This window comes from Acomys russatus, chromosome 3 (assembly GCF_903995435.1).
Source record: "Acomys russatus chromosome 3, mAcoRus1.1, whole genome shotgun sequence".
NCBI classification, from domain to species: domain Eukaryota; kingdom Metazoa; phylum Chordata; class Mammalia; order Rodentia; family Muridae; genus Acomys; species Acomys russatus.
This window is the reverse complement of record NC_067139.1, coordinates 15493000-15517639: the sequence shown is the minus strand read 5'-3', so window position 1 is coordinate 15517639 and position 24640 is coordinate 15493000. Positions and strand designations below refer to the sequence as shown.

At 42.0% G+C, this 24640-nt stretch overlaps 1 protein-coding gene across 1 annotated transcript in view; it reads left to right on the top strand.

The window, feature by feature from the left end:
• Positions 1 to 24640, top strand: part of Exoc2 (exocyst complex component 2) — a 167247-nt gene that overhangs the window by 122100 nt on the left and 20507 nt on the right. The window contains exon 23 of the mRNA XM_051169545.1: positions 5186 to 5327. Coding sequence (XP_051025502.1) covers positions 5186 to 5327 — 142 coding nt within the window. The remainder of the gene's footprint in view (positions 1 to 5185; positions 5328 to 24640) is intronic.

Sequence of the window (24640 nt, the reverse complement as noted above, 5' to 3'; positions counted from 1 at the left end):
GGGAAAAGGGAGGGGAAGGGAGGGAAGGAAACCTGGGAGACCGGAGATAGGAGACAGGAGGAGGACGAGGAGGGAGGAGGAGAGTGAGGGTTGGTGGTGGGATAGAATATACATTAGTCATTGACTGCATGCATGTTCTCCAGTGCAGACTTAAGAAAAGGAGATGTAAATTTCAGGCACAGGACATGGTTTCAGAGGTAAGAGTGACTGGACTGCCTTGTGTGTCTTTAGAAAGATAGGAAAAGATAGAAACAAGTGAGTGAAATGTATGATTCTCCAGGGTAGGGTACGAGGGTCTCCCAAGTTAGAAACCCTGAGTCTGAGCCTTAAAAGCACCTATCTCTCACCATCTCCACAGTGCTTGTGCGCTCTGACCTCGTGCTTTTTGCTTCCTAATCATCCTGGCAGTTTCCTTTGGTGATCATATAGCTTTAATCTATCACTAAAGCCTGTGCTGCCCAAATTCTTGAATGCTACACCTCATCACTAGCCTTGGTATCCATTTCCTACCACACAGTTTCACTAGAAACTTCCAATGGGATTTTAAACCATCTGACCAGCATTTATAAACAAAATCACCTTCCCTTTTGTTTTGATATCTTTCCTATCATAGTCAGTCACCATTGAGTCAGTTAGCTAGCCAACCAGAACCTATGAATTGTACCCACTTCCTTATTGATTCATTTAGCTGTTTTAAGTGACAAGTGCTAATTATGTATATGTGTAGAGCACAATGTGCTGTTTTGATCTGTGTATACATGGTTGAAAGATTCAATTAATTGGCATCTCCCGCCTCTCACTAGCCATGTTTTGTGGTGAATACATTTAAAATGTATTCTCTGAGTAATTTTGGAAGCTAAATAAATTGTTAGGTACTCTATACAGTTGTTCCCTGGATCAAATGTCTCCAGTCTGTGAAACGCCGTGCCTTTTATGAAACTACTCCTTTTCTCATACCCTCACCCCATCGCTTCTGGACTGCTGTCTGTTTCGTGTCTATGAAACCGACTTTAGAAGACACCTAGTGTGCCTACAGATGAGACCACACAGTATTTGTCTTCCTGTGCCTGGCTTATTTCACCAAGTACAGGGTCTTCTATTTTCATTCATATTATTGCAACTGACAGATTTTTATTCTCTACAGCTGTCTAGTAGTCCACTGTGTATATTTCCTCTATTTATTCATTTGTTTTTTATGTTTTTTTTTTTTTTAAAGCAAGGTCCTATATTTTAGTTTGGCCTCAAACTCAGTATGTAGTTGCAGATGGCTTTGAACCTTATGGTCTTTCTGCCTTCACTTCCCAAGTGTTGAGATTATAACCTACATAAATATAGCCAGTTTTATGCAGTGCTGAGATCTGAACCCAGTGCATGCTAGGTAAGCATCCTGCCAACTGAGTCAATCCCCAATGCATACGTATTTATTCTTCCGCTAATGGGAATTGTTCTTGACTGTATCCCTTGTGACAATTTATGCTACACACTTGTCATCTTAAGCCCTGGACCTTCTAGATCATCTTCTAGTCCTTTAAATTGCAGTTCCTGTCTGGAGTCTGTCCTTTCTCCTCATCTGACCTGTGGCATCTCAAGAACCTGCTTTGCAGATGTATTATTCCACCTTTTATTATTATTATTATTTCTTTAATTCAGTATCCAACTCATCCTTCACAGAGTATCCAGAGAGCTTCCAGAAAGAAATCTGACTTTACGGTCCTTCCTCTTTCCCGTATTTCTGATACTGTCCTTGCTTGAAGAACAAAGCGTACATGTCCCTGACTGATGTTTGCGGGGGCGCTGGTCCACCCCCTGCCTTTAGAGTGCTACCCTTTAGCTCATTTGATGCGTCCATCTTTTCCACTCATTTGTTCTTTCAACCACTCATTCAGCACCAGCTTTCTGTGCTCTGTTGGAGGACCATTTGCCTGTGGCGTGCCCTGTCTGTGTAGAACACCCTGTTTTCATCCAGCCTCAGCTTGACAGAGTCTTGTTGCCCTCTGAGCCATTGCAGATGTAGATGTCACATCCTGTATCTAGCTTCTCGTGCCTTCTTCTCTCTGTTCCTCAGAGCAGGAAACAGATCATGGCCTTTTCATCACACGGTGTCTCCTTCCCACCCCTGGATGGCACCTGACCTGTTCTGATTAGCTCAGCAACCGTGAAACTTCCTTGTTCAGGCGCCGCAGCGCCTCAGCTGCTGTCACTGTCATTGAGCCTTATCCCTAACACTCAGTGCTAGTCAGGGATAGTTCTTTAGCTTTCTCATTTGTTTTATCTTCACTTGCGTCTAATCTTGCTGAAATTTGCTGTTCATTGGAATTATATTTCAGTTAATTCTCATATCTAGAAACTTGGGTATTTTTAGGGGGAGGGGTTGGAAGAGAGGGATAACAACTACTTTACTGTGGAATAATCCAAACACCAGTGGAGGAGGCAATTGGCAGTAAAGTTCTTTATAGTATCCTTCAGATGGGTGTGAGAGGCCAAATCATAGTCTAAGGAGGTATGTGTTTATGCCATTAAGGGGGAGATTGGAGCAAAGGAGTAGAGCCTAATCCTCAGGGTACTGGCCTATAAACCAGTCACGGAAAGTGAATACACTATTTGGAGTGTAGGTGTATTTACCACCCAGGTTTAGTAAGTCACTGAGACCCACTGCAAGGGAAGGCCAGTGGCCAATCCTTAGACTGCCATGTATGGGCACCCTGCTTCCTCCACAGTTCGTGGTTTCTGTTAATAGTGACTCCTCTTCCTATCAATTAGCTTCTTGTCCCAAATTAATTTCTGAAGATTTATTTCACTGATGTATGTGTGTTTGTGTAAGTATATGTCGTGTATGTTAGGTGCCCACAGAAGCCAGAAGATAGCTAATGATCTCCTGGGTTTAGAGTTCAAAGGATTGTAAGCCAACCAATGCAAGTCCTGGGGACTTAACACTGGTCCTCTGCAGGAACAGCAAGTGCAAAGGTCTTTAACATAATGGCCTTAGTTGGGTGTGGTGGTGCACGCCTTTAATCCCAACACTCAGAGAGGCAGAGATCTCAGTTTGAGTTTGAGGCCAGCCTGGTCTACAAAGCATGTCCAGGACACCTAAGGCTACATAGAGAAGAAGGAGGATTAATTTTCTATTTTGTTTGCTGCTTGAAGGAATTTAAAACATTAATTTTAAGCCATTCTTGTAAAGTTCTTTTAAACATCTGTAGCTCAAAGTTTCTTTACTCACTGCCTTATTTCCACATACATTTAGATATCTTGCATTTTTCCTCTCAGCCTCTTTTTTTTACTTAAGGATTTCTTGTTGTGAGGTGGGGTGGAACCTAGTAAGGGTCATCCAAGCCCTCAGGTATGCTAAGCACATGCTCTTCCCCTGAACCCTCCCCTCTTCTAAGAATACTTAAAAGGATCTTTCAAACTGGAGAGTGGTTAAGGACACTTGGTTTTCTTACAGAGGAAGAAAACCCACATGGCAGCTCGCCCCCGTCTGTAGCGGTGGTTCCAGGAGATCTGCTGTCCTCTTCTAGGCTCCACAGGCAGCTCCATACAAGTGGTGCACATACATACATGCAGGCAAAACACATAAAACAAAACAACAAAAAAAGACTTTTTGAAAAGAATACTTATTTAGAATGTTTATTTCACATTTCCAAGGTGGTTCTAATCTGTTAGGTTTACGTTTTAGGTATAAGTCATGAAGTAATTTGGGGAGGAACTTGGATTTGATTTTCTCCCACTGTCTTCCTCAGCTGTTCATCTTTCACAGTCTGACTTGTTTTCTTTAGGTTAGTGTCTCTTTCATCAGTGTATGTGATCAGGACTGACATGGTTCTGAGGTTCAGTTCTTTTACTCCTGTAGATACAATTGCAGTGGTCTCAGGTTTGGGGGTGGCATTTCAGAACCTCCACTGATCTTTAATTCTCTGTAGGTTTTCCTACTTTCTTCTGAAAAAGTGAAGTCTCACTCCCACCCCTATATTTAACTTAGAAACTGCTAACTCGTATAGTATGCCCCTTTTGGGGATGTATGATGTCATCAGTCTAGCTTGTGCTCAGAAACCTACTGTAGTTCAAACTCTGGGTCAGATCTAGTTAAATTGTCTTCTTTTGCTTGTCTACTTGTTGGTTCTTCTCTCGTTGCTCATGTGCGTCCATGTGAATCTCTGTGCGTTCGTGTTCTAAGGCCTTCTGGAACTACTCTCGCTTCCCTGTTTCTAGCTTCAGCTTTAGATTTCTGCACAGGATACTTTGTGCTGTGAAGGACAGCTTGCTTTTCACTTCAGTGTCTCTGGAAAGTGTGTGTCCTGTCTCTGTGAAACCATGTGCTATGGTCTGCTCAAAGCCTCTTCTAAAGGATTCCCGTTGTGTCCTGTTCCTGCTGTCGCGTTCATCACTGCCTGCTGGGTACGTCACTTCCCAGTAGGTGCACTCCTTAAATGCACATTCCACTTTCTTGTCAGCTTGTTGAAATTCAGGTCTAATGTTCAAGAAGCCTGTGTCTTTCAAGTAAATGATATGAAAGAAGATTGCCTGTGCTCCCTTGGTCAGCATGCTGGCCCTGTCAAATGGCATCTTAGTCACGTGAGTGCTGTTGAGACCAAACCCACTCCTACAAGGCTGATGCCAGCCTCTCTGTCTGTTTTGTCCCTACTGCCAGTAGCAGCCACTGTTGTCGTTTGCTGAACTGCACCTAGGTGTGTGCCTCTCTGTAGTACTCACACCAGGACTGTCTCGTAGCATCTTTGGTATATTGTTTGAACCCCGAGGGAACAAGACCTGGTGTTTCCATGGAGTGACTGTAGGACAACTGAGACTGCTCAGCACTAAGACACATCTCAGTCATGCAAACATGTGATTGGAGGAAGCCTGGGCAGCCACAGGCAGGTTGTTAGGACAGGATGCCTTCAAAGGATGTCACTAACGTGGAACACTGCAGCCGATGTCCTTTGTTTTGAAGGTCACTGGCTGTTCAGTATTTATACTGCCAGTTTGGTCTGCCTACCAGAATTAAAGTTTAAAGTATTCTCTAAGACAACCGGTAGTCCATAGGTGGGAATTATTCTTAATGTGTAAGATAAGATAGAAACCTGAACTGTATAGAAAAATTCTTTTAAAAATATTTTGGATATTTACTTGTACTATTTTATTTTCCCTTCATTCTTAAATTGGCATATTTATATTATTTGTCTTATAGGTTAGCATGACATCACTGAAAGAACTAGACCAACGACTCTTTGAAAATTACATTGAGCTAAAAGCAGATCCTATTGTTGGATCCCTGGAACCTGGGATATATGCTGGCTATTTTGACTGGAAAGACTGTCTGCCTCCAACAGGTAAGTCTAGAAGCATTCTTGGCCTCTCTGAATGCTAGCTAGGGTAGTAGGTGTAGAAAGGCTTCTGTCAACCAAGATGTAGTTAAACTGTTCTTCTTTATATTCATTATTTCCTGTTCTTACCAAAGACAAGACCATTTATTATTTTTACTTATGGTTCAAATAATTTTTAAAAATATTCTTCCTTTTTAGAAATGTATTCCTCTCTTATATAGTATTGCATCCTGATTGTAGTTTCCCACCCTTTCTTCTCCCAGTCTTTTCCCCTCACCTTCCCTTTCCCACATATTCACACCTTGTCCCCTGCTTCTCCTCAGAAAGGAGTGGGCCTTGCAACGACATCAACCAGACAGGGCATGACAAGCTACAGTAAGACTAGGCACATACCCTCATATCAAGGCTGGACGAGGCAACACAGTGGGAGGAAAAGGGTCCCAAAAGTGGACAAAAGAGAGACAGTTCCTGCTCCCACTGTTAGGAATCCCACAGGAACACCAAGCTACCTAACCGTAATATATATCAGAGGGCCTAGATCAGACCCATATAGGCTCCCTGATCACTGCTAGCCCCATGAGTCCTGGTCACTTGATTCTGTGGGCTGTGTTCTTATGATGTTCTTGATCCCTCTGATTCCTTCAGTTCTTCCTCCTCTTCCTCTGTTGGACTCTCTGAATTCCACCTAATGTTTAGCTAGGGGGTTCTGCATCTGCTCCCATCAAGGGCTGGATGAAAACTCACTGGTCTCTCTAATGACGATTCTGCTAGGCTCTAATGACATTCTGCAGGCAGCACCAACTCGTAGGTTGAAGGTTTTGTGGCTGGGTTGATATCCTAGTTGAGGCCTAGCCTGGTTGAGGAGGCAGTTGGTAAAGGTACCTTGTCCTCTATTGCTAGGAGTCTTTGCTAGGGTCACACTCAGATTCCACGGAGTTATCTTAGTACCCCTTAGATGTCCCTGCCCTCAATTCCAGTCATCTCACCCTGTATTCTCTCCCTCCATCTGCCCCCACCTCATCTCTCCTGTTCCCATCCTCACCCTGCCTTCCTACCCTGAGTCTATCACAAAATCTATACTGTTTCCTCTTCCCAGGGAGATCCTTGCATTGCTTCTTAAGCTCTCCTTATTATTTAGCCTCTCTGGATTGTAGCATGATTATCCTTTACATTTAACATACACTATAACTGAGTACATGCTATGTTTGTCTTTCTGGTCTGGGTTACCTCACTCAGGATGATGATTTCTAGTTCCATTCATTTGCCTGCAAATTTCATGATGTCATTTTTTTAATAGCTGAGTAAATACTTCATTGTGTAAGTGTACCCCATTTTCTTTATTTTTTCAGTTGAGGGTCATCTAGGTTGTTTCCAATTTCAGGCTATTATAAATAAAGCCTCAGTGAGCATGATTGAGCATATGTCCCTATGGTAGGATGGAGTGTCCTTGGGTATGTATATGCCCAGGAGTGGAATAGCTTGGTCTTGAGGTAGATTGACTCCTAATTTTCTAAGGAACCTCTATATTGATTTCCATAGTGGCAGTACATGTTTGTACTCCCACTAGCAAGGGAGGGCTGTTCCCCTTGCTCTGCATCTTTGCCAGCATAAGCTGTTATTTGTGTTACTGATCTTAACCATTCTGATAGGTGTAAGATGGAATCTCAGAGTCATTTTGATTTGCATATCCCTGGTGGCTAAGGATGTTGAACATTTCTTTAAGTGTTCCTAGGTCATTTGAGATTCCTCTATTGAGAATTCTCTGTTTAGATCTCTATGCCATATTTTTTAGTTTATCGAGTTTTTTATGTATAGTTTCTTGGTTTCTTTCTGTAGTTTGTATATTAGACTTCTATTGAATATAGAGTTGGTCAAATATAATCTTTTCCCATTCTGTAGGCTGCCGCTTTGTCCTGTAAATGGTGCCCTTTGCCTTATAAAAGCTTTTCAGTTTCATGAGGTCCCATTTATTAATTGTTGATCTCAGTGCCTGAGCTATCAGTGTTGTGTTGCAGAACGTTGTCTCCTGTGCCAATTCAACCAAGGCCATCCACAGTTTTTCTTCTATCAGGTTTAGTATATTTGGTTTTATATTGAGATCTTTGACCACTTGGACGAGTTTTGTACACCATGATAAAAAATGGACCTAACAGATATTTACAGAACACTTTACTTAAACACAAAAGAATATACTTTCTTCTCAGCACCTCATGAACTTTCTCCAAAACTGACCACATACTCAGACACAAAGCAAGTCTCAACAGATACAAGGAAACTGAAATGGCTCTCCGAATCCTTCATCAGACTAAAACTAGATGTCAACAACAGAAAGCTTACAAAGTCATGGAAGCTGAACAACTTTCTACTGAATGAAAAATGGGTCAAGAAAGAAAGAAAGAAAATAAAAACTTTCTAAAATTCAATGAAAGTAAATATACTCAGCATATCCAAACATATGTGATATAATGAAAGTGGTATTAACTCTAAGTGCCTACATAAAAGAAATAGGAGAGATGTCTTAACAGCACACTTGAACTAGAACAAAAAGAAACAAACACATCCGAGAGCAGTAAATGTCAGGAAATAATCAAATTGATGGCTATAGACAGCAAGAAGTAATCAAACTAAGGGCTGAAATCAATAAAATAGAAACAAAGAGAACAGTACAAAGAATCAAAGAGAGTTGGTTCTTGGAGAAAATCAAAATAGACAAACCTTTATGGAAGCTAACTAAAAGATAAAAAGAAAATATCCAAATTAATAAAATTGAAATACCAAGGAAATTCAGAGAATCATAAAGACATACTTTAAAAACCTATACACTACCAAGTTTGAAAATCTGAAGAAAATGGATTGTTTTCTCCCTAGGTACAACTTAAACAATTTAGATAGACCTATAACCCCTAGTAAAGTAGAGCAGTCATTAAAAGTCTCCCAACCAAAACAAAAAACAAAAAGCCCAAGGCCAGATGATGTTGCCACAGAGTTCTACCAGACTTTCAAAGAAGAGTTAATGCCAGTACTTCTCAAATTATTTCACAAAATAGAAGCAGAAGGAACATTGCCCAATTCATTATATGAGGCCACAGTTACCCCGATACTCAAGCCACATAAAGACTCAACAAAGAAAGAGAATTACAGACCAATAACTCTTATGAACATACATGCAAAAATACTCAATAAAATACTCGCAAACTGAATATAGGAACACACACAAAAAAATCATCTGCAATGATCAAGTAGGCTCCATCCCAGAGATGCAAGGATGACTCAACATATGGAAACCAATAGATAAACAAACTGAAAGAAAAAAAAACATAATCATCTCAATAGATGCAGAAAAGGCCTTTGACAAAAACACAGTATCCTTCATGATAAAAGCCCTGGAGAGATTAGAGATGCAAGAGACATACCTAAACGTAATAAAGGCAATATATAGCAAGCTGATAGCTAGCATCAATTAATGAAGAAAAACTCAAAGCAGTTCCACTAAAATCAGGAACAAGACAAGGTAGTCCACTCTCTCTGTATCTATTCAATATAGTACTTGAAGTTTTAGCTTTAGCAGTAAGACATTTGAAGAAGATCAAAGGGATACAAATTGGAAAAGAAAAAAGAAGTCAAACTCTCATTATATAATAATATACGTAACTCAAACTATGGCACTAGCCAAGGACAATATAGGCAGTAAACTTCAAACCCCTACCCAGACCTAGCCAATGGACAGGACATTCTCCACTGTTGAGTGGAGAGTTAAGGTCTGACTTTCATACAAACTCTGGTGCCCTATTTTTGACCACGTCTCCTTGATGGGGAGGCCTGGTGGCACTCAGAGGAAGGATAACAGGTCACCAAGAAGAGACTTGATACCCTATGAACATATATAGGGGGAAGAGGTCCCCCTCAGTCACAGTCATAGGGGAGGGGAGTGGGGGGAAGCGGGAGGGAGGGAGGAATGGGAGGATACAAGGGATGGGCTAACAATTGAGATGTAATATGAATAAATTATAAAATATTAAAAATAATATACATAAATCACCCTAAAAATTCTACCAGGGAGCTCCAACAACTGATAAGTACTTTCAGTGAAGTGACAGGATACAAGATTAACTAAAAACAAACAAACTAGAATTCTTCCTATTTACAAATGACTAATAGACTGAAAAGAAATCAAGGAAACAATACCCTTCATAGTAGCCACAAATTATATAAAATATATTGGGGTAACTAACCATACAAGTGAAAGGCTTGTATGACAGAATCTTCAAGTCTTTGAATTTAAAAAAATTGAAAAAGATGTCAGACAATAGGAAGATCTCCCATGCTCTTGGATCTGTAGGATTAATATAGTTAAAAAAAAAAAAAAAAGTCCATCTATCAAAAGCAATTTTCAGATTCATTGCATTCCCCATCTAAGACCTTGAAAGGACAATACTCAACTTGATATGAGAAAACAAAAACAAAAACAAAAAAACAGCAAACACCTCAGAATAACTAAAACAATCCTGAACAATAAAAGAACTCCCAGAAGTATCACTATCACTGATCTCAAGTAGTACAGAGCAATAGTAATAAAACTCCTTGGCCCAAAACCAGACACATTGGTCAGTAGAATCTAATTGAAGATCCAGACATAAATCTATATGCCTGTGAGCACCTGGGTTTTGATAAAGAAGCCAGTAATACACACTGAAAAAGAAAGCATCTTCAACAAAAACTTGACTTTATCTCTCTTATAGTCGCATAGGCTGATCCTATAACTTGAATTGTATAAAAATAGTTCCACAATAAATGTGGCTATGTAGACATATGTGTTGAATATAATTAGATTCCTTAGATGTGTACCCAGGAGTAGAATAGCTGTATGGGTCACACAGCAGTACTTGTAGTTTTCAAGGACCCTCTGTACTGATTTCTATATACCCAAGCTCTATATACCCAACTCTCTTCCCAACCCACTCTAACATCTGTTAATGTTATTTCTTGAAAATGTCGTTTTCTTAGCTGTGGTGAAATGAAATCTCAATACTGCATTTATTTGCATTTCCCTAATAACAATATATTGAATATGCTTTCATATATTTGCTGGGTATTTGACTTCCTTTGAGAATTTCTATTCGTTGCCCATTTATTTATTGGGTAATTGAGGACCATGGGATCCAGTTTGCTATGGATAAAAATTGACATAACCATTCAAAAATATTTTGACCAACAATCTTAATGGTATTTTTAGAGTTTTCACCTCCAGGAAGTGATTGTACAAATCACCTAGGAAACTAATTACTAATTACAGGTGTTAGCAGTAAGTTGTGTTTCAAGTGCTACGTGCAGTAATTTTAGCGGCAGTGGCAGCTGGCCATTTTCATGTGGTATGAACCCTGTGGCACCACTTGAGGTAATTAATCAAAGGGACAGAGGTGTGGGAATGGCAGTGCTGGGGCAGGTCCTGGCCGTCCTTGTAGGTCGCAGGACTGCACAGTTCCTCGTCCTCTACTGTGTATAGTGCAGGGAACCAAAGTCTGACTTCTCTCTCTTCTTCATGACACTTCTGGCTTAGGGTTAGAGTGTTAAATACCTAGTCATAAGATTTATCTTAATAATAATAGCTTTGAAGCTGGGTGCGGTGGCACACGCCTTTAATCCCAGCACTCACGGAGGCAGAGGCAGGTGGATCTCTGTGAGTTTGAGGCAGCCTGGTCTATAAATCGAGTCCAAGATTTGGGTACACAGAGAAACCTTGTCTTGAAAAACTTGGTGGTGGCGGCGGCGGCGGCGGCGGCGGCGGCGGTGGTAATTGGTAGTAGTAGTAATAGCAGCCTCAAACTTTTCAGCATCAAGGTTTGCTGGCTCTGTGGCATGTACACTTTTTACCTAGTTTAATCTTAATTGTAAGATTCCTTTCATAAACAAATGGCGCTGACAACAATTTGCATTTCTCACATTGCAAATACACTAGGAAGGTCTGCATCTATTTCACTTGTCAACCTGATTTAGTTCTGTTCTTTGTGTAGTTTTGACTTGATGACATCTGACTCCTCAGCCTTGCATAGTCATTTAGCGAGTGTTAGTTTGTTAAAAACGCGGCCCTCTTGTCAAGTGATGGGTCAAAATTGACATAACCGTTCTAATATATTTGGTTCATATTGTTGGTCTCTCATTGTCACATACACATGCAAGGTCTTTGAATCATATCGAGAAAAACTTTCTTTAATTTTTCTCTTAAATAGTAGTGGTGTGTAGATTTCTGACGTGCACGGAGAGATTGACGGGTATCATGACATGAAATGTCTAGCGCTGCTCCGGAATCACACCTCAGTGACAGTCTTGAGTAGGTCATGTCTGTGGTCCAGAGCAGCGTGATTCCAACTCCTCGTGCTGGGTCAGACACAGCCTATAGTGCCCTGAATCATGACCAAGCCATTAGTTATTAGATGTCTGCTGCCAGGGTGATTCATACGTCTCACACAGAACATACGTGCACTACTCGTGTGACATAGTAAGTGCGTAGTTCTTCCATGTGTGTGTTTGCTTTCCTCAGAGCAGCTTCATCTTTATCTTCACATCTCTACCTTTGGGGTCTGTCTGGTGTATTTCACTGTGTGAGAGACGTAATGCAGTTCAGCTGTCATGTAGTACATCTTATAACATGAATCATTTGGAACACAAGCCCGCTTAGAATTTCTAGAAAAAAAAAAAAAAGATGCTAGAAGGATGAAGATAAGGAAAAGTTTGATTTTTCAATTGATAAGACAAAACAAAACAAAAACAAAAAACAAAAACCAAAAAGTTGACCACCAAAGCCAACCTAACTATTGCTCCAACCAGATAGTTTATAAAGAATAAGGATGAGAGTCTAAGATCAAGGTGTTGTGAATTCAGTGGTACTATGGCTGTATCCTTCAGAGAGGACAAAGCCTGTATCCTTGCACAGGGAAGGATGTGGGACAAGAGACTAACTTACTCACTATCCTTTATAAGGCATCATCCATTGACTTTTCCAAATTGTGTTTGTGTAAGTTAATATTATTTGTAATTGTCTATACGCTGTATTGTTGTATTAATTGCAAGCAATAAACATAATGAGCGTATGACTAATATCTCTGGGTATACAAAAAAGAGAAAGGTATGATTAATGTAGGCAAATAAAATTGTGCCACCCCATTAACAAAGCATTTATTTCAGCTAAATGTTTCCATATTAATTCCTATACAAGTGAAATACTTCTGCTAACACTTCAAAAAAAAAAAATCACTTGTAAAAATCACTTGTAAACTATAATTGAACTTTGAAGTTTTTCTTCCTAAATACCTCCTGGATTTTTAGGCAATGGATTCCAGCAGTCAGTTGCCACCCATGTATGCCCCTCTGTCCCTCCCTCCCTCCCACTAGCCTGTAGAGAGGCTATGCTCAAACTCACTATACCCATTCCCAGGCCTCTCACCCTTTGAGACTCCATTGGAGAAACCAGTTTTCTCCTTTGCAAGTTGATGTTAATTGGAGATAGCTTACTGGATAAGGGTGGGAGCCCATGTTCACTTCCCCGCCTTAGCACTGGGACACAGTCTGGTTGAACCTGTCCAGGTCCTGTGCATGCTGCTACAATCTGTGAATTCATATGTGCATCAGTCTTGTTGTGTCTGGAAGACACTGTTTCCTTGGAATCACTCATCCCTTCTGGTTCCAATAATCTTTCCATCTCCTCTTCCACATAGCTCCCTGAGCCCTGAGGGGAGAGGTTTGATTACAACATCCCATTTAGGACTGAGTGTTCCAAAAACTCTTAGTCTCTGCACATTGTACAGTTGCAAGGTCTCTGTATTGCCATCCCCTGCAAGAGGAAGCTTTTCTGATGATGGCTGAGCAAGGCACTGACCTATGGATATAGCAGAATGTCCTTAGGAGTTATCTTATTGCTTTGTTCCTTTAGCAGAAAAATAGTATTTGTTTTGTTTCCCTGTGCCCATTGTCTTTCCAGTATTCGGTTCTTGGTTACTTGAGCAGTGTCAGGCGTGGATCCCATCTCATGGAGTGGTCCTTAAATCATAGAGTGGTTGGTTGCTCCCATGTTTGTGCCATTGTTATATCAGCAAATCACCAATGTAGATTGAAGGCTTTGTAGTTGGGTTGGTGTTTACCTTTTCCATCTGGTAGCATGCAGAGTACTTTCCAATATCAGGAACACTAGTCAGTAGGAGTGAAGGCTCTAGTCAGACACCAGCTTGACTTCTCTGTGTTCAGTGAGACGTGGAAGTGTGGAAGTATTATCATCCACAATAGGGTTTTACTATCAGGTTATGGAGAGCAACCAACAGCTTTGGCAATAGCCTGAGATGCTTTGAGGTTTCCAGAGAGGCCTATTTGTCTCAGGGACATACACAGTTTTAGCACTGGTCATGAGCTGACCCAGTGTCCCTCTTTAGTCTCATTGCTCAATATAAGCTATTCTTGTAACCAGCACCTAGCTGTGCAGTTATTGCCGTTCCTAGTGCATGGCATTGTTTCCCTGAGACCCCTGCACACAGTGCTCCCTCCACTGGACTTGCCATCACCTTGCCAGCTCCTGTTGAGGCCTCTAGATGGACACAGAGTGCAGCTTGAACCTGGTCCAGGACTTCTCTCCTGGTATTCCCCGGGCTCTTTGCCCTGCCCGAGCTTATTTTATTCTGTGCTGTGCCTGCCCTCCATAAGATCCAACTCACAGCATGCATTGTCTGACAGACTCTTACAGCAAGTAGTAGGTTGATTCATGAGAGACACCCTGACAAGGTTCCTAAAGCAATGTACACTGTGAAAATAACAGCAATTAAAATATAGTTTACAGTTTAGTTTTTAGATGAATAGATATTTTCAACAGAATTCCAGATTAAATCATCTATTCTTACTTAGTGAATGTCAAAGAAGGAGCTTTGTTGATTAAATAACATAGCAGTTCAGTTGCAAAAATAATGGGCAGCCACGTAGAAGGATCAGAGTATTTACAATGCGCTCGCTTTGCACTAAGGGTCCCTTAAAGGAAGTGCCACTTGTCTAGAGCCTTTCTCACAATTCCTTGAGCCACACAATATACCTGGGTACTTCTCAAAACTGTTTCTTCTTTGGATGTGGGATGTGCGCTTGTGCTGCGTGCAGTCCTCCTTGGCTCCTGGACTCCTACTGTGAGCAGCTGAGCTCAGCATCAGTGCTGCTTTAGATGAAAACATGCCAGCTGAGTGGACCTCGTCCCTGAGTGCCCTGGTCCTTCATCCTTTTCTGCTCTGACCTATGAAGGAAAAGTTTTCAAAACCCCTAGGAATATTCTTTATTTCACTTGAGAAGTTTTATGAGGACATCCTAATGATCCTATATTTAATCTGCTCATAAGCAGAAAAGCAGTTTTCCATTTTCTGAAGGAGGATAAGCCTGGTTGTTCATCCATTTTTCTAAGTCACAGTTTCATTATGTAAGCTTGCTTTGTTTTTCAGACCTTGTCTCCTTTTTTACAAACAGTTTAATATATTATAGTCAATGCCATAAAACCATTTGTACAATGCTTTGGACATTTGGTTATAATTTCTTTGTCTGCCAAGCATTTTTCAATAAAGCTTAATTTTGGCTTTACTCGTCTTCAATGTGAAATTGATTAACCTTGAGATGGACTGTGGCTTGCATATTTCTTTTTCGAATGTCTTATCTACTAAAGCATTTATTATGTATTAAATTGATAGCTGTAAACTATCTGCTTGGCATCAGGATAAACTAATAGCCTATTGTGCAAACCTCACTTATTTTTTAAGTTTTATTATAGAAAATTTCAAACACTTATCAGAATAGAATAACCAGTTTTGGCCCTATGTGTTTCATCTACACTCCTGAACTCCTTCTGCTTCTTGGACGTATTATTTTGAAGTAAATCCTAGACATTAGAGCGTGTCATCTGTATGCAGATCACATGGCTACTTTTTCCTACAGAAACATAACCAATCATAATACCATTGTAAGACTTGGAAGATAGTAATAATTCCTTAATTTCACCAAAAATCCTGTCACTGTTCAAACTCCCAAATGCTTATTGCCCAGAAACTTTGCTTAGGGTCCTCAGGTCTCTGCACTGCTTTGGTTGATTTAACCCTTGTTTTTTTCTTTGTTGATTGATTAGTTTTGTTTAACTCTGTAGGGTCTCCTTTTCCAGTTTACTTGTTGAATAAATTAGGTTCTTTGTTGTGTGGATTTTCTGAAGTCCTGGGTTTTAGGATTGTTTCCCTATGCTGTTTTCTGTCCATTGCATTTCCCATGAGTCAATAAAAAGGTGTTAGGTGTTAGGTTACACTCTGTTTCCATGGAAGTTCACTTACAACAGACGCTCCATGGTACTCGCGGTTGTTATTCCTCCAGTTTGTGATGTTAGAATTGAAACTTGAATTCAAGTGTTATTTGGACCATCCTTTTAATGGTTCATAGTGAACTTACATCTAATGATTTATCACCACTGATTCGTGCGAAGATCTCTCTCTTTCTTCCTGTTTTAGTCTGTGTCCATCTGAGTGGAGAGTGCACATGTCCTGACACACATGTGGAAGTCAGCAGACTTTCTTCCAACTTGGTTTTTTAAGGCAGGGTCTTGCGTGTTTCTGCCACACTGCATACTCCAGGCTAGCTGGCCCAGTAGCTTCCTCCTGTCTCCGCCTCCCATCTCACTGTAAGTGTTAGGATTACGCATGAGTAGCACCTCATCTGACTTTTCTACTTGGGTTCTGCGGCTTGAATGTAGGTCATCAGCAAGTCCCTTTCCTTTCCCCACTGAGCTGCCTCATCCACTGCTCTGTTTGTTCTTTGTCTCTTTAATCTCATTGTCAATACTTGATAAGATATAACTCACAATGTGAAGTGTCTCTCTCCCTCCTTTTCCCTGCCTTCCTTCTGCCGGATGCCAACCCCGGGGCCTGCATGTGGGGCAAGTTGTCCACCACACAGCTACATCCCAGCCCACTGCTACAGTGTGAACAGACATTAAAATGAAAAGGGATGTGCAGGTTAAAACATCTGGGCCAGGAACCCTGAGGATGGTAAACAAGGAGGGCTTTCATCTGAGTATAAGATAGCCAAGCTGCGAGGCGAGAGGAAGGCAGGCAGGTCATGCTGGCTGGCTCCCACAAAGCACCCGCACCCCGCAAGCAACATAAACAAGGTGCTGTATCCCTTCCCATGCTCCTGCTTCTAATGCTGCTAATAATACAGTTTACAGTTGAGTAAGCCGCAAGTAAGAATGGCTTAGAACATTTATTTCCCACCTATTCAAGGAAGACTGCTCCATAGACAAGGGGGCAGACATGAGGTAGCCAAGAAAAGCTACATCTACATCTTGTAACTGTGATAAGAGTTAACTGCCCATTGACAATAAAGAAAAAAGATCTGTGATAAACCACAAGCTGATCAAAAGATGCAAATGTGAGAACAGAGGCAGCACAACAGACCCGACATTGTCGAAGAGCAGCAGCACCTGTAAGGTTGAGCTCTACAGTGCAAGCCTGGCCTAATGACTAGCAGGCAGTCAAAGTTAGCAGCTAGTAAAGCAAGTCAGAGATAGACAGAATGGAGCAGAGGGTGGGAAGGCTTTCCCCCTGAGTGAGTGAGCAGCTCAGAAACTGGTGTGGCCGGGGAAATTACAAAGGGCAGGGCTGCCTTAATTGGTTTGGTGTGTAATTAGCCCAGAGAAACTAGCCAGTCTCAATAGAAATCATCTCAGTCTTTGTCTGATTTCTCTTCTAAGCCCTATAAGGCACCCCCAGGAAAACTTCCCACTGGGTGTTTCCCTCTCATGGGTCCCTTTCCACATGGGAGCTAATCTCCTTTCTGAGGACCCTCTCTTGGAACCTCTGCAGTTTCACTTGCTTTCTGGAGCTCTGCTTTCTGCTATAGCTTTAAGCTTTCTTCGTTAAACATTCTCTCTGTAGTAAAAACTCCTTGAAAACTGATCTCTCTGGTGCTGTAGACTTCAGTCTACAGTGGGTGAGACAACAGCAAGGAGCAGAACCACCAACTCAGTTGAAGTTCTGGGTGACGGGGAGTGTCCAGCACCCTAACTCCCGAGTTACAGCCACCTGAGACAGGAATGCTTCCCTGCCCTCAGTTCCACCCAGAGAAGCTATTTCTTATTAAGGGTTACAAAAATATTTTCCCTATTGACTATTTGGTTCCTTCATAGGAAAGGGCTGGACAGCATGTCCTTTGCTTAGCCATTTCCAAACAAGTTGGTTCCTAGCATTTTTCAAGGACTATCAACAAGATAGTTCTAGCTATAAAGTTTTATGGACTCATTATGATATGTGATAAATTTCAGTTCATGATAGTAGTTGTTTTTATTGTTGACTAAGGCTAGCCCTAAACTTGTTTACTGCCAACCCCTGGAGTGAACTTCTGGACCTGGATGCTGTTGCTGCTGTCATCTTGTGTTCTGGTGTAGTGACGCACGTCACATTCAGTTCAATATCTTTGTCCCAGAGGGACCGGCCACTGACAGGCAGGAAGATGTGAAAAAAGGAGCTCTTCCTCTCTGTTCTCCTTCTCTCCCTGCACGGTGTCCTGCCCACCTCACCTTGCCCAGGTTTCTTGGTTTCCATCAGTAAATCTCATCCAGAAATCTGTTCTGTAGTTGGCTGAGCAGTGTTAGGACTTAGTGCCTCTTACGTTGCAAGGTTACCATGGTTCTGTTTGAAGCTTGCACCTGTGAGTGCTTGCAGAGTACCACTATTCCTGTCTGACCAGAGGCAGAGGTGGTGTTCCTGCTCTCTGCAGCAGCCCCTTCCAGGTAGCGAGGCACTGGAAAAAATATACATGTTATTCTGTAATTCTGTATCTTATTGAACTTGTGGAACTTAAGCTTCTGCAGTACTATGGAAAGTGTTAGGGGTTTCCCCCCCCCTCACTCTACCCCATTTTGTTTGTCTAACTATAAATCTAAAAGGCTCTTTCCAAAATTAATTTTCTTACTTTACAGCCTGTTGCCCAGCAGTAAGCAGTATGGCAAAAAGAAGAGGTACCGTAGAGCTCTGGCTTGGCATGCTCTTCTCCATGTTTCTGTTTAGTTCTTGTGTGTGACCCATTACACTAGGGTTGTGCTAGCCCTGAACTTACTGTGTCTCTTCAACAGTTCTGTCTCTAAGTGTTCATAGGGCATTTGAGGACCTGCCCTGTGGTGTTTTCACACTCAGTCTGCCAAGAGCCACCTTTGTCTGTTGAGTAAACTGATTGCTTGGATGGCCAGCTGTCTGCACAGGGGCACAAGCTCCATGTTTGAGAACATTGAAAGTTTACAGTAATGTTAAAATTTGGATTGTCGGTTTCATATGTTTAGCCTAAGAGTTGCCATGATGTTACCCTGACACCTGTTCAAAACAATAAATAGCCTTGCTTAGTAGTCAGATCCCAGTCTAGTAAGTAAAGCATGTGGCTTTACTAGACTCTGGGTAGAAAACCCACTAGACTTATAGTGCCATCTTCACTGGGGATTGAAAAGTGAGGCTGGATAACACTTGAGGGTTGCCATGAGATTTGGATGGGTGGAGCACTGCCCTCCATGACATAAGCAGGTCCATGTCATTAAGTTGAACTGGGAAAAGGATCAGTGCTGTGATTTATAGCGCACATCACAATAGAAAGCCAAAGTCCAGATGGGTTCCAAATGTTAAATTTGGACCACTTCCTGGGTCTAAGTCACCATCAAAGGTGCCTTGATAGTGTAACCCATTTCCTAGGATCTGAGTGATCTGAGTCGTAGTAGTGAAGCTGAGGACAGACAAGTCATCTGTAAAGAAACCCAGAGGTCATTTTGTGCTTGGCTCAGGTACTCAAGGTCACTTGTGTGTGTACATTCGTGCATGGAGGAGGGGCATTTTTAATGGAAAACGATTGTGTAACAGAAATTATTGTTGCTAGCTCTGTCCTCTCCAGGAGCAGGGTGTCTCTTCCCAGTTAACACACCGAGGTGTGAGTGACTGCAGTCAGCTTTGAAGCTGTTGGTGGCCTTTAGATGTATTGTGTAACATGGGAATTTTGCAACCACAGAGGTACACATTGGGGGTGGAGGTGAGTTCCGTGTGCTTTAGTGTGGATGTGTGCACCTGCGCATGCTGGGGTTGTCAGACACCTTTTCTGGATTCCTTTCTATCTATATTGTTCTGCCACGGGATCTCTCACAGAACCCGAAGCCCACTGTTCTTGCTAGGCTGACTAGCCAATGAGCTTCTGGGAGCCCCTGTCTCTACTCCCCCACTGCTGGGGTTGGAGGCATGCACTGCCACCTTCAGCTTTTCCACAGAGGCCCTAGTGCTTGGGCAGTAGGTAACTTAGTGAGCGCGAAAGATGACAGATCAGCGGGGGATGCTTAGGAGACAAGGAGCTGGGAGGATGGGGCTTTTCTTCATTCTCTTCTGCTACCCACATTGCTTAGCCTGCCTTTCAGGGATTTGGTTGCTTTCAAATTTCTTTTTTCTTTCTGCTCCAGAGGTAGAGGGTAAAATGGATTATAATTCCTAGCTCCTAATTTTGAGCAATTAAAATAATTCTGAGAGTTGAGTTGAAAAGTCTGTATTTCAAGGATTCTCTCCTTTACATACAACCATTCTGAATTTATTGGGGGTTTGATGAAAAACAGCCTCACTCATATGTCTTTTGTATGGCTGGAACTAAAAGACAGTTTGGTTTGGTTTTATTTTTAATTTTTTTGAAAGTTTCCTGCAGATGTGTTGTATTCACACCATTTCTTCCCCTCTCTCTGTTCTTCCAACTCTTCCTGTGTCCCTTCAACTCCTCCTGTGTCCCTACCACTCCCTCTCAAGTTCATGACCTCTTCTTTAATTATTATCTAATATATGTTCCATTTAGTACAAATGTGTTTTGGGCTCACTGCTTGGGTAACTTTCCAGGAGGCTCATACATGAAGAAGACTGACTGTTCTTCTCCTGGCAGCTGTAAATGTCCTGTAGCTCTTACGCAACTCCCGCCATTCATGTTGGCGTGTCAGCTAGTATTATAAACATGAAGGTGTGTCAGGCAGACACACTGCTGAGCCCTCATAGGGACAGCTTCCTTGTCATGTCTAAATGACACTCTAGCAGCAGGCATCTTAGTCCTCTGCTTCTCACAGCCTTTCAACCCCACTTCTACCATGTGCTCTGAGCCTTAGGTGAAGGTGAGCATGGTAGCTGTATCAGGTGGGGCTGGGCCTCACTCTTTGCATTTTGACTAGTTTTAGATTTCTGTAATAGTCTTCATCTGTTGCAAAAAGTTTTGTACATGTGTGTGCACACTGGGGGATGCACCTTACCTGTGGGTGTAAGTATTTAGAAAGCAGTTAGAAATTGTATTGGTTTAGAAAAACGGCCATTTCCCTCCTAGAGTCTATGTCCCCTCCAGCCACTGGTAGTTGGTTAGGTTTACAGTACCAGGCATGAGTGCACATTATGTGTGATTAGACAGCTGTTGGTTACACCCAAGACAAAAGCACTTCTATTTCATGATTAGGGCTGGCTTGCTGTGCTGGTCATTGTAGGCTTTACCACTGTACAGGACTACTGATTACTTTTCTCTCTCGGCAGCTTCCATAGCACCTTCTGGTACTATGAGAGTTAGTCTTCAGGGAGCAGCCTATCAGGTTAGTTCCTCCTCAGTTTCTCCAAGTCCTGTGTTTGAAATGTCGGTGTCTTGCCAATAGGAGTTTACCTTCAAGTTCTGGGAAGCAACCAAGAGCTACATTAATAGGCTACATTGTTTTAGGAGTCTCTTCAGTTCCCCTGACCAACACCTCTGTGTGTGTGTGTGTGTGTGTGTGTGTGTGTGTGTTAATATATTTTCCATTTATTCCTTGAGACTTTCATGTGCATGTACAATATATTTTAGTGATATTTCCCCCTGAGACTCCCCGCGGACTCCCTCCCCATTGTGTTCCCCTCGCACATGTACAATATATTTTAGTGATATTTCCCCCTGAGACTCCCTGCAGACTCCCTCCCCATTGTGTTCCCCTCGCAACTTCTTGTCCTCTTTGGTTTGTGGTTTTTTTTTTTTTTTTAATTGACTTATTTATTCACTTTACATCCTGATTGCAGCTCCTGCTCCTCTCCTCTCGGTCCTCCCCCTTACATACTCCTTCCTCCCATTTTCCCCTCTCTTCCTCAGAGGTCCTCCACGGGTACTAACCCACCCTGGCACATTAAGTCGCTATAGAACTAGATGCATCCTTTCCTACTGAGACCAGACAAGGCAGCCTGGGAAAAAGAACAGGATCCAAAGGAAAGCATCAGATTCAGAGAGGGCCCCCACTCCAGTTGTTGGGGACCCACATGAAGAACAAGCTGTGCATCTGTTATATGTGCAGGGGGCCTAGAACCAGTCCATTTATGCTCTTTGGTGGTTCAGCCCCCATGGGTCCAGGCTAGTTAACTCCATAGGTGTGCTCATGGAGCCCTTGACCCCTCCAGCTCCCTCCATAGTTTCTCCAACTCTTTCATGGGACTCCCTGACTGCTGTCTAAGGATTGGCTGTGGGTCTCTGTCTGTTTCCATCAGCTGCTGGGTGAAGTCTCTGAGAGGCGTAATACTAGGCTGCTGTCTGCAAGTATAGCAGAGTAACATTAATAGTGCCAGAGATTGGCTCTCTGTCATGGGATGGGTCCCAAGTAGGCCAAGTCTTTGGTTTGCCATTCCTTCAGTCTTTGCTCTATCTTTGTCCCTGCACGTCTTGTGTGGCCAACTACTTTTAAGGGAGGATTTCCATGGCTATCACAGGGGTGTTTTTAGATAGTCTATGGCTCTTGGAGAGAGCACTATCACCCCAAGTGGCATAAATTCTTATATGTATATGAGTGTATTTACATTATATATGTATTTCTAAATAAAAAAATATGATTCCCTATTGCTTTTTCAAACATCCTTGAAACTGTTTATCTGTCCTCTCTCCCTCTCCCTCTCGACTGCCCCCCTCCCCAATTAAAGCTGCCCATTTTCCCCATTCTTTGTAGTAACTATTATCCTCCTCTCTAGAGCTCCCCCTCCCCGTGGTCCCCTTTAAGGAGGATTAATTCAGAATGGAGCTTCCATTGCTTAACTTCTTTGTTTTGTTTGTTTGTTTTTTAAGATACAACTATTGGTTCCCATCACTTCCCCTTCAAAATACCTTTAAAGATTCTTTTTTTACCCTCTGCTTCTCTCTGCCTTTCTTGTACAATCCATCTTGAATCTCGGACCCTATGGGTCTGGCACAGGACTCTCCTGAAATTTTTCTTCAGTGTCAGCTTCCTGAGAGCCCTGAGGTATGAAAATGCAGGGAGGGGGGTGAGGGGCAAGGTGCTCTGGTAAACCACTAGTTGCATATCTGTGAATGGCCTGTTCTTGGATAGAAGACCCAGAGACTTAGTCCTCTTTTTGAAAGTGAGCAACTGATAGGATTTTTTAAGCGTGTTAAACTGCAGAGCAGTCCCTACTCAGGTTAGAGTTGCCTTTGCATATGTGTCCTCTAACACCACAGATAACGGTGCTTCATATGAAGTAGTCACTTGGAGAATTCTTCTGCTCTCTCCAGCTAAGCACCACAAGCCACCTGCATAGCACAGTAATTAGCCGGCATGATTCTGAAGAGTGGGGTGCCAACTTCTGCACCTTTCAAAACAAGATCTTGAATATTTCCTAGAAATCCACTGAAGGAAAAAGTTAGAGGTCTGAGATGGCAGAAAAACCTTGGACACCCCTCCTTTCATAGTTGAGATGTTCTCTAGACCAGGGTTTCCTGGAATTTCCATCTTTTGACTTCTCCAAAAATACCATTATCAGCAAGCTAGTTAGTGTGCCTAAGAGGCAGGAAGATGGCTTAGCCTGACAGCCTGACTTCAGTCCCCAGGCCCAAGTGACAGAGGGAGAGGACCACTCCTACAATTTGTCCTTTGATCTCCACATTCTCTGGAACACACACACACACACACACACACACACACACACACACACACAAAAGTAGACACATAAAGTGCTTTTTAAAATTTGTCTGAACACTGCATTGTATAAGCAGTAAGAAAGGAAGAAAGAAAGAGAAAGAAAAGATATTTAAAATAAAAAACTCAGCAAGTGGCTATGTCTTAAGCATTTGGAACAAAATGAAGCAGTTTGTGTCTATCAGGGCAAGTTAAAGAATGTTAGTACAACGTCTATTGTGCAGGGTGCTCAGATGTGCCTTTTTTTTTTTAATCAATTGACTTCAATTTTCTGATAACACCGTACACTAATAATCGAATTTTTGAGTGACAATCACAGTAAATTCATAAATATGATATATTGAAAACCCATTCTTGCTTTTTGAAGTTGCTGTCATTTCTGGTTGCAAATGGTTCGACAACCTGTGATTATGGTGACAAGGACTTTTAGGGATTTTCTGAAGACTGCATATCATGGTAGCAAGTTTGTGTGTTAATAATAGGTTTTATAAAATCACAAAAACTGTCTTCACAAACTTTAAATATGATGGAGATGAAAAAATGTAATATCGTGTACTCTGTTCTTGGGTAGTGTTAAAGAAATGAAAAATGGTTTGTATTCTTGGGCTTTTATTTCTCTTCTTTGTTGCTTGGTACTATGACTTATGTTTTTATATTATGCTGGGAAGGGTATACCAAAAAAAAGAAGGTCTGGCAATTCTGTTTTGTTTTCATTAGAGGCAGTGCTACTTGTATATATGAGAGCCCACATGGAACAGCCTTGAAAGTAAACAATTTAATGAAGCTGTGCTTCAGGTGGGACTGTAGCCCTGCTGCCCAGCTGCTTACCAGCAACTGGCTACACAGCCTCCAGAATGGCATGTGCAGTGGCCATGTGAACAAGCAAGCTTGTGAACAATGACTACCCACTACAGATCAGCCTGTGTGCGTGTGTGCAGGTGTGCAGTGACTGTGTGTGTGTGTGTGTGTGTGTGTGTGTGTGTGTGTGTGTGTGTGTGCAGTGACCACCCACTACAGATCAACCTGTGTGTGTGCAGTGACCCTGCCCTACAGGTCAGCATGTGAGTATGCAGTGACCACTCACTCACTACACATCAGCATGTGCGTGTTCACGCATGTATGTGAGTATGTGTGCATGTTTACAGAGATAGGTGTCAGGAAAGGGCTGCTCCAGTCTACTGGAAATCCTGTTTGCCTTCTTTATCTTGCCAGTACATGTGGGCTGTATGTTGTGTATGCATGTGAAAAATCAAATGGTATACAAAGGAATCACATAGTTCATTATGTAGTAGTTATACTTTACTTTAAGACAGACGGAAAAACTCCTCTGAAAGACCCTAACAGCCAGGGATAGTGATTTAAT